The 10,101-nt window shown below is 32.8% G+C and overlaps 2 protein-coding genes across 2 annotated transcripts; one reads left to right on the forward strand and one right to left on the reverse strand.

The window, feature by feature from the left end:
• The first annotated feature begins 383 nt into the window (after window positions 1-383).
• On the forward strand, window positions 384-3,012 carry LOC107825435 (thioredoxin-like 4, chloroplastic). The gene is made up of 4 exons (XM_016652296.2): window positions 384-524; window positions 1,615-2,234; window positions 2,523-2,576; window positions 2,739-3,012. Exons 2-4 carry the CDS (start codon window positions 1,764-1,766, stop codon window positions 2,859-2,861), a joined length of 648 nt encoding a protein of 215 aa, XP_016507782.1. The 5' UTR covers window positions 384-524; window positions 1,615-1,763; the 3' UTR covers window positions 2,862-3,012.
• A 2,842-nt stretch (window positions 3,013-5,854) lies between these two features.
• LOC107760423 (abscisic acid 8'-hydroxylase CYP707A1-like) lies at window positions 5,855-9,792 on the reverse strand. Its single transcript, XM_075232595.1, has 9 exons — window positions 9,498-9,792; window positions 9,071-9,392; window positions 8,830-8,979; window positions 8,501-8,749; window positions 8,047-8,136; window positions 7,880-7,958; window positions 7,296-7,402; window positions 7,071-7,189; window positions 5,855-6,248 (listed from the first exon to the last, which is right to left on the reverse strand). Exons 1-9 carry the CDS (start codon window positions 9,749-9,751, stop codon window positions 6,143-6,145), a joined length of 1,476 nt encoding a protein of 491 aa, XP_075088696.1. The 5' UTR covers window positions 9,752-9,792; the 3' UTR covers window positions 5,855-6,142.
• Between the last annotated feature and the right edge of the window lie 309 nt (window positions 9,793-10,101).

The following is a 10,101-nucleotide window of genomic DNA, read 5'->3' on the forward strand; positions in this document are numbered from 1 at the left end:
TCGAACTCTAGCATATTATGCTGGAATATTTTCGGATTTTAAATGGTATTTTTGTTTAGATTTGATCTTTACATGTAAAAGTTGCTACATTTTAGTTACTTTTGAAACTGTATATATTTTTCAATTACCAACCCCCCCCCCCCCCCCCAAATGTATTCGAATTTTTCGCAATCCTCCACGAATTATTTTTTCTAGAACACAGAAAAAGAAGCAATATGCGATTGCAAATATAAAATGAATAAATTAAATTTTTCATATCTTATTGTTTAAATTCTGAAATTTGAAAAATTCACATAATCTAGCACTTATCACGTGGAAATGCAATTTCCTCAGCATTTGAGTTCGCTAGAGAGTAAAATCGCCATATTGATTGGTCTAAACTCAAAAGGGCCCCAAAACGCAACTTTGACATGTGAAGCGATAAAATGATAATGGCCGAACATGTCCTTTTTCTCATCCAAAAAATATTGCTTCTTTATTCCAATCTTCCAGACTCGCGCCATCGTTGCAAACGTAAATCACTGGTAATCACTATTTTCTTCTCTAAAACCTTACTATCTGAACTTCACTTCCCTGAATTCCCTTTTGTTTCCTTTTCTTATCGATTCAATTTGCCTCTGTTTGTTAATTTTCAATCTGACTCTGCTACTTTTGTTGATCTAATTCAGTTTTTCTCCAACAAAATGGCGTACTAACCATTCTTTTAACTCTTCTTTCTGGGTGATATTTTCTCATTGTTGGAAGACTTATAGCTAATTAAGGGTCCTAATTGTTTGTATATTTGATCGTGGACATTCATTGTTTTGTCTTTATCCCTACTTGAACTTTAGAATTTTCTAAGTGGAATTTGCTTTTGTTGCCTTTACTAGATGTTTTAGCATCAATACATAACACTGCTACTGCGATAATTGGTATTATATTGCACAGGAAGCTAAGGTAATTCCAGTTTTAAGAGGCTTATAGGATGGGGTTTCAGGATTGTGATAGTTGGGTTAATGGGGATAATCTGCTTCTGCATTGTAGAGTCTTGGCCTTATCCTTTTACTAATAATTTCCATTTTTCTAAATTTTGGAAACATATTGCACAAAGCCTAGGGAGTAGTTTTTGGTTCATAAATTGCTTAGCTTATATCCATGGTGAACATGCTAAAGAAAGATAAAGAGTCATAGGCGTAATAAGTGTTTGTCAGTAGAACCTATGGTATTATACTCTAATCCATCAGACCTCAAGTTTGGTTATAGACTTACTTTTCAGTTTTCACCATACATGTTTTCTACGTTAGCTAATGTGACATATTCAATCTGCCCGCGGAGAGATTCATATAGCATCCTTTAATTCTGTTTCTAAGATAGTTATTATTAACTTCATTGTTCTCTTGATTTTCTGTTTGAGATGTTGCTAGATGGATTTCTTCCTGAACTCACAAACATGCTTCTGCTTGATTGTTCTTTTTTCCCAAAAAATCAATGAGCATCAAACTGATATCTTTGCTTGATCTGTTTCGTCCCTTCTAGATCACAAGTTTATGAAATATATGAGGCGGCCTCTATTATAAACATCAATAGTTGTTTTTTTCTTTTTTAGTTCCTAACAGTTTGGCCTTTTTGTTTCAGTGGACACAGCCGTGTAATGTCATCAAATGAGAATTTGATCTGAAAATACACAAGGAATTGGAGGTTAGAGTTTGCTTGTCAAAAGTGTCTAAAAGCTATTCATCCAGAGGTGATACAGGTTTCACTCAATCAGTTCATAAAACAGACTCATGCAAAGACTAGGCATTCTTGATTGGCAGCATAACTTGAGTTTTAGAAGCATAAATCTACTAGATGGTGAACCAGCCCACACATTGCTTAGTTCTCTTTCCTTTAGAAGTAGCAGTGGATCATCTCATTCAAAGACAAGGCTTTGTTCAAACCTTAGACATGCAGATTTGAATGTCACACTTCAAAGTCTAGTGCGTCAATGCTCAGAAATTCAGAATGCGGTTCATGACAACATTGAAGAACTACTTGATGAAGAGGACGATTTATGTCCTGTTGAATGTGTAAGAGAATTTAAGACTGATGAGGAATTCTCCATAATACTGGAAAAAGCGAAAAAAGCTGGTTCTTTGGTTGTGGTAGACTTCTATCGCACCGCCTGTGGCAGCTGCAAGTATATAGAGCAGGGTTTTGCAAAATTGTGCAGGGGAGCTGGCGATGAACAAGCACCGGTTATATTCTTAAAACACAATGTAAGTACTATATTTGACATAATTTAGAAAAGGAAAAGCCTTGGTCACTTCACCTCATTTCCTTCACTTAAAGTTCAAATATCAGAAGGAGCATTTCTGTTACGACCAATTGATTAACAGCCCACTGCTCTACCTGAGCTACTGAGGAACAACAGGAGATTCGATCTCATTGAGTTCAATTCCCATTCTTTTGGTCTAGACTTGTTAGGAGCAAAAGTATTTTCCTTTCACTTTGTCCTACTTGATGGAGCAAAAGATAGTGTGGATTAATTATTCCCATCTCTGCAGGTGATCGATGAGTATGATGAACAATCTGAGGTTGCTGAACGACTGCGAATCAAGGTGAAACTTTTTGAATGCTGAAATCAATTTAGAAGTCTTTGATACAGCTATAGTTGTTGCTTCTCCAATCTGATAGATAATATTATTTCTTTTGTTCAGAATTGGGAAGGCCTAGTTTGTGTTACAGAAATTTAACATCTCGGTTTAATTAACTTAATGCAGACAGTACCTCTTTTTCACTTTTATAAGAATGGAGTCCTATTGGAAGCTTTTCCCACCAGAGACAAAGAAAGGATACTTGCAGCTATTCTTAAATACTCTGCTCCAGCTTCCGCGGATGTTTGAACTGGTCTGGTTTGCCCTTGCTTCTGTATAATCATTCTTGGTGCTCAGCACATATTGAAACAATTTGTGTTTGTTTTCGATGTACATCTGTATTCTGTAACATAATACCTTTGAAGTTGTTGTTCTACTCATAATAAGAAATTATACTGAATACTCTTGTATATTGATAGTTCTTTATTTATATCAAGTAGGTTTAGAAGAGGGACTAGCTTCGAATTCAAAGATTTAGAAGTTTGAGTCTTAATCATTCAATAAACATGAATGTTTATTCTGACGATAGCATTAAGACTTTCCAGGTAGTGTTACTCCTAAGAGTAAGTGAAACTTGATTGAGATATTACCAATGGAAGTTATGAACTGAAAGCCTGCAACCGTTTTCTAGGATCTAGATGGAGTTTAAAATAACAAAACGAAAGAGAAAAAAGCAGAAGCTGAAGAAGAGGGAAAAGAATCGCAAGTAGACCATTAGGTAATATGGAAATGGCTGGCAGGTTTTGGTGCTTTTGTTGGTTGATATCTTTCCAATTTCTTCAACGGCCAGAGTTGTTGAGTAGTTAACTGTGAGGGAGTTTAGCATGATAGATGAAAAGGCAACCTAGCAACATGAATCCAAGCAGCTGCTGATAAGCAGTAGATCTAACTTCTTCCTTATAGAACCTCAAATTCGATTTAACCACTAGTTTTTTCTTCTCTTTTCAGTAAGTTGGGCATTGTAAGAGGTAAGGATTGCAAATTCACACATAATCTGTTGTATAAAGGCTAGACCTAGTTAAAGTAGTTCATAGTATCTCCTTTGATATGTCAATGAAATTGGGATCTAAGTGTCTTCAAGTTAAGTGTTCTTCTTTACTGATTGGCTGCAGCTCTTAGACACTAATCCAAGCCAGGAATATACAAAGATGACAATTCACATGAAATCATGGCACTAAATATCAGCAATTGTTCTCTCTTGTAAGCTCATCTTGTAAATAGGCCATGGATCCTGGATCTTGGGGTGTATTTCAGCCAATTTGCACCCTAAAATGAACCCGTGCATTGTTAAGTTCTTGCGAAAATGCTACTGCTTCCGTCCCAAATTGGTTCGTGGTGTATGATTGAACACAGGTTTAGAAAAGAAAAGAAAAGGAGTTTTGACATTACTATGAATATACATAAAATATCACAGTATTCTTGTACTGAACTTGCTTTTATTAATCTAGCAGAACCTACACTTGTACAATTTCTTATAAGAACATGTAAGTAACAGCAAAATGTAAACATAGAAATGTGCTAATCCTTTTAGAACAGACAAAACAATGATAGAGTTCAAACTAATTAGTGCAGATTGAACATGATCTACTCTTTGGTTTCGAATGACATATCTTAAGTATCCAATATTTCTTAAGACATTAATCTCTGGATCATTTCATTTTTTCTCAGTTATGGATCGGTCTAAAGGGGAGCCTTGGAACAACGATAAAGTTGTCTCCGTGTGACTTATAGGTCAAGGGTTCGAGCCGTGCTTGCATCAGGGTAGGCTGCCTAATCACACCATCTAGGGGTGCAGCCCTTCCCCAAACCCTACATGAATACGGAATACTTCGTGCACCGAGCTGCCCTCATGCCCTCAATTATGAATCAGTCTATGTGTTTGAGAGGGAAGAGGTTTTATGACAGACAATGATCTTGTTCTTGATTGATGATAAGAGTCATGTCCTTTAATATGTTTCCTAAATTCAGGACCATTGTCTCTCCTAATACACAGAGGAATAGAGACAGTGAACCAGAAGGGTAAAATTCTTTAAATGCCACAAACTCTACTAGCCACATTTTAGCAGTGTCCAAGGTCAATCAAAAGTTGTCCCCCCATTTTTTGGTATTGTGCTCTCCAGCTTAGAGATCACCCACCACTTTAAAACTCACCCAATATAACCTTCAACACTTGGCTCTTCAATAGCCTCTCTGATAAGGACCTTACAGACAGGACTTGTACTGAGCAGACACATGGCAAAAGCAAAAGATATTAAAACAAGATGGCGAAAATACCATTTCCCATCCCAACACATGGGCAAAGTCTATTTAATTTTTATGTCAACAAAAAAGCTGGAGGAGTACATATTTAAATGGTCATTTAATTATGTCAAATTATCTATTAAAGTTATTTTTTTTTCGTTTGTAACACGAAAGTCATTTAATTATCTATAACACTCATAAGATCAGTCAATTAAATTTCTTCAAACTTTTAATTGTCAAACACTTATTTTACCCTTTAAATTATCAACTTTTATCTTCTTTTTTAATTTTTTTAAATATTATCATTTTTCTCTTTTTAATCTACATTGTGGACTTACTTATAGAAAAAATATATATTTTTATTTATAAAATAAAAAAATTAATTATTTTTCAGCTTATATAATGTCAGAATAATAATATAATTGAGTATAATTTTCAAGAATATATAATGTATATTATAAAAATGCCTTTATTTAAATAATTATTTTTACATTACGTGCATGGAATATATATTTTACTTTAGAAACTTTATTTTCTTTCATTTCCAATTGTGTAAATAAATTTTTGATTTTTTGTTTTTTTTTGTTATTAATATTAAAATTATTATTACAAACAAATTATTTTAATTAATTTTTTCATTATGCTCAATATTTTATTATTCCAGCATTATATATGTTTAAATACCTTTTATTTTTAATTTATAAATAAAATTTATTTATTCTATAGGTAAGTCCATAATATAAATTAAAAAGAAAAAAAATTATAATATTAAAAAGTTTAAAAAAAAGACAAATTTTTATAATTTAGAGGGTAAAATAGGTATTTGGCAATCCAAAGTTTTGAAAATCTAATTGAGCGACTTTCTGAGTGATATAGACATAGTTAAGTGGCTTTGTTGATACAAACAAAAGAAAAGTGACTTTAGTAGATAATTTACCGTACTTGAGTTACTATTTGAGTAATGGACTCACAAAAAGCCAAAATAAAGGATACTAAAAGAATGAATGATTCAAAGCTCAAATCAAATTTTTACACTTTATGAATTCCAATTCTTGCAAATTGAAATGGTACAAAATGCTAGCTGTAAAGGTACTCAAAATTAAGAATACCTTTAGTAGTAAAAAGAAAATTATAGTAAGAAAGTACTAATTGAAAAATGGAGATCTCTTTCATCCCCTATGTGTTGTTTTTTTTTTCTTGGGGATGAGCAACAATCTTGGATAAGATTGATGAATCATTTGAGATATGCAAATCAGAACAGCCATTTTTGTTTCTGCTGCTCAGTGCCTTTAGGTTGAAGTGGTAGATTCTTTCCAAAATCTTGCTGGTAGTCCACCCACTGGAACAGGAAATGGTCCATATTGAATCCCACTATTAGATCCTTCCACTTCCCACCTATAAATAACAATAAAAATTACAAATAAAACGTATTAGTCAATTAACTACGTCTCAATTCCACTAACTTAAATATAATAGCATGCTTCATTATAGAATAGCGTTATAACGTAACAAGATCATAATATAGTGAATGTCTAAATCATGACGTTGGCATCTCATGTATAGCATGTTCGTCGTGAGTAAGACTGTAAGAGGGTGGTTATAGATCAGCTCCGAACTCTTTTATTTGAAATTATCGAGCATGGTGAGTGTCGGTCTAGAAATCACTTTAAACTCGCTTATAGCATATTTGGTCAAACTTTTGAAATCAGCTTATTTTGAGAACTTTTTTTCTCAAACGACAAAAAAGTGCTTCTCTCAAAAATACTTTTGGTGTGAAACAATTTTTGTTTGGCTAATTAACTTGAAAAACGCTGAGCATCAATTAGTATTTGGTCAAGCTGTAAAAAAGTGCTTATAAGTGTATTTTTCTCAAGAGTGATTTTCAAAAAAGTGCTTCTGGAGAGAAGCTACTTTTTTCTGTTTTTCCAAAATTGCTTCTGCTTATACTCAAAAATACTTTTTTTCTTCAAAAAGTATGGCCAAATACTTCGACTTAGAAAAAAAAAATACATTTAAAAAAAAAAAAAAAGATTGGCCAAACACAGTTTACTTTATATTTAATGAAGTTTGTTACTTTTGAGGCAACGCTAGCAAGTGTACTAAACGTTGCATTATTTCACATTAGATGACACGTTATCCATTATTAACTCATTAAAAAACATGATTTAATATGTTATGATCTTATAAGTATTGGAAGAATTATTAAAAAAACAATACCTGAACTTAGTGACAAGATGATGAGTCATAATTAGAATTTCCAGCTTGGCAAGTTCGTTCCCTGGACAAGCGTGTACTCCACTGCCAAATGGCATAAATGTATTGGGTTTTTGCACATTCTGCAAATAAATATGAATAATTAATTTTTTAAACTAGTAAAGTGATGGGGTAGGTAAAGAAAATTATTAAGAAGTAGTACACGTAATATAAAAGGTCGAGTGGTACCTCAAATCTTGAAGGATCAAATTTTTGTGGATCAGGAAAGAACTCTGGGTTGTGATGAATATTCCTGAATAAAGGCATTACCTTCCATCCTTTTGGAATTAGGTACCCTACACCCATATTTACAAATTCATTTAGTTTTTCAAATTTAAAGTTTATGGATTTTAAATTTGTTGTCCAATTTAACTCGATTTAAATAATAAATATTCTATTACAATTATAAAATCTAAACAAAAGTTATGATTCAGAGTAGTTCTGCCTGGTTCCTTTTAAATCAATCAAAATGATACAAAGGTGAGCTATTTGGGGTTAGACCACATCATTATTACTTCCTTCGGTCTATTTTATCTGTCACTTTAGTTAAAAAATATTGGTCAGTAATATTTGTTACTTTGAAAACCAAAAAGACATTAATTATTTTTTTGTCCATTTCCACCCATACTACACTAGATAAGTGTAAGTTAGTCAACTAAACTCGTTATAATTAATGTTACTAAATATTATTATTTTTTAAAATGAGTATGCCAAAACCTCAACTGACAAATAAAAAAAGATATAATGAATTAATTTTTTTTCCACTGGCTTACCTTTGTATTCTACATCAGCCACAGCTTCTCTAAATGTGAAAGATATAATGCTAGCTAGTCTCAATGTCTCCAAAACAACCTATACAAAACACATTGTGAAGAGGTTAATATTAAACTATTTTAGGTCCTTCAATTTTCAATAGTCTCTCAAGTAAAACTGTTATTACCTTGTTAGTCATGGGCATCTTTCTTGTTTGTGTCCATGTCAACCCATGATTTTCTTGTTCATTTGACTGGCAGACTGCTTTCTGTTCAGCCTGCAATAATTACAGACATTATTGCCAAACATTAAATACCATACATCACAATGTCTTCTAATCAACAGTTTTTTATGGTTAAGACAAGCAGCTGGCCTTTTACAAAAATCACTAAAATCATGATATAATTAATCCCGGAAGTTAGTTATCTCAGGATTGTAGTATTTTTTTATCCCTATGAGAGGATGAGATAACTAATTCCAGGATAATTAATCATGGGATAACTTATTTTCCAACCAAATGACCCCTTATTAGAAGTGCGACCCTTCTTCGAACCCTGCGTGAATACGAGATGCTTTATGCACGGGACTGCCATTTTACTAGCACTAAAAAAAATATGAACGGAATCTTCTAGATCATTTACCTTGACACTCTGAAGAAGCTTAGGATTATCATGAAGATACTTTAAAATCCAAGTCAAAACACTTGCTGTAGTGTCTTGTGCTGCAAAAAGAACTCCTATAATATTATCAGCAATTTGATCTTCATTTAATACCAATCCTTTCTCATCTTTGGCATTCAAGAAACAACTCAATAAGCCTTTCTCTATTAGCTTCTTCTCCTTTCTTTCACTTATGATTTCACTTAGAATTTTCCCAAGTCTCTTTCTTGCCTTCACACATAAAACATGATCATCAGTTTCAGCCCACTGTTAAAACCTACAAAATTGGGAAATGACTAAATGACACTTACTTGAATAGCCTTTCTATAAGGACTTCCTGGTAAATTTGTAGGGAAACAATTGTAACCCTTATCAACTATGCTATAATTCCTTTTCAATTGATCTTTAAGATGAGCATTCAAATGTCCAAATATAGCAAGTATGCCTACTTCGAACGAATACTGACACACAAAAAAAGATAAATATCAGTAAAAGTTCGTTTATAGTGACAGTGTATATAAGTAAAATCCACTAGGCGCTAGTAAAACCAACCTTTTTCATCTCATGATAAGTGTTAACAACATGTCCACCTGCCCAAGAATTCAATGCAGAAATTGCTAATTCTTCGATATGAGGGATTTGGTTACGAATGGCTTCTGGATTTAAAGATGTCTGAACAAGTTTTCTGATATGTATATGGTAGTTTCCTTGATGAAAAAATAGCGCAGATTGACCAATTAAAGTCTCTTTGCTTTTGGGATAAGTTGGCTTGAATAAATTAGCTTGGTTCACTAGTACAAATCTAGCAGCTTCTGGACTTGCCAACATGACACAAGGACAACCTAGTATTTTAGTCTTAAAAATTTCACCATACCTGGAAAAACATTGTAAAACCATTAATGTAAAAGAAGAATTAACCTAAATAGCCGTCCATTCAATCGCTTAAATTAAAAATAAGGACAATGAGTGAAAATGGTACCTTCTTTGCCTGTTAATGAAGAAAATATTAGGGTCTTGAGAATAAAGTTGAAGAGTTTCACCAATATAAGGCCACCCCATTGATCCAGGCGGAAGCTTATAAGCTTTCCTTAGGGATGATGGTTTCTTATTTCTTGTTGTGACAAAGCAAAAATATAAGAAGATAGTAAGAAAAAATATAAAGATATAGAAAAATAAGTCAAAATTAGTCATCTTCCTTTTTGCTACAGAGCTTATATAGCAGAATGCTAACATATAACGAATGGGGTAGTGATCCTTTTTTTTTGATGCAGCAGAGTGGAGATGATGCTTCTTTATATAGGAATGAAAAGGGGTAGAAAGAGACGGTAAATAGAAGATTACATATAACCTTGTCTTAATTATCTGATTTCACATATGTTGAAACATTAATTATGAGTTAACTTAATTAGATAAGTTTATTTGATTTTCCCTTATTTTATCCTCACGAGTAAAGGTAAAATAATTAATAATATTTTAGCCAACTTTTCATTGTAATAAAATTGCTTTGGTCATTTTCGTATCGTTGTTACTTTTACATTTTTGTTTATTATATCGAAATATCTACACACAGTAATTAACTCCAT

The sequence above is a fragment of the Nicotiana tabacum genome, chromosome 16, assembly GCF_000715075.1.
Source record: "Nicotiana tabacum cultivar K326 chromosome 16, ASM71507v2, whole genome shotgun sequence".
Taxonomy (NCBI): Eukaryota; Viridiplantae; Streptophyta; class Magnoliopsida; order Solanales; family Solanaceae; genus Nicotiana; species Nicotiana tabacum.

Coding starts and splice junctions, on each gene's coding strand:
- LOC107825435 (XM_016652296.2), top strand. CDS start 1,764: ATGCAAAGACTAGGCATTCTTGATTGGCAGCATAACTTGAGTTTTAGA. Junction 2,235..2,522: donor TTATATTCTTAAAACACAAT/GTAAGTACTATA, acceptor CCATCTCTGCAG/GTGATCGATGAGTATGATGA. Junction 2,577..2,738: donor CTGAACGACTGCGAATCAAG/GTGAAACTTTTT, acceptor AACTTAATGCAG/ACAGTACCTCTTTTTCACTT.
- LOC107760423 (XM_075232595.1), bottom strand. CDS start 9,751: ATGTTAGCATTCTGCTATATAAGCTCTGTAGCAAAAAGGAAGATGACT. Junction 8,137..8,500: donor AGCTTCTTCAGAGTGTCAAG/GTAAATGATCTA, acceptor TAATTATTGCAG/GCTGAACAGAAAGCAGTCTG. Junction 7,403..7,879: donor GGCTGATGTAGAATACAAAG/GTAAGCCAGTGG, acceptor ATATGGGTGTAG/GGTACCTAATTCCAAAAGGA.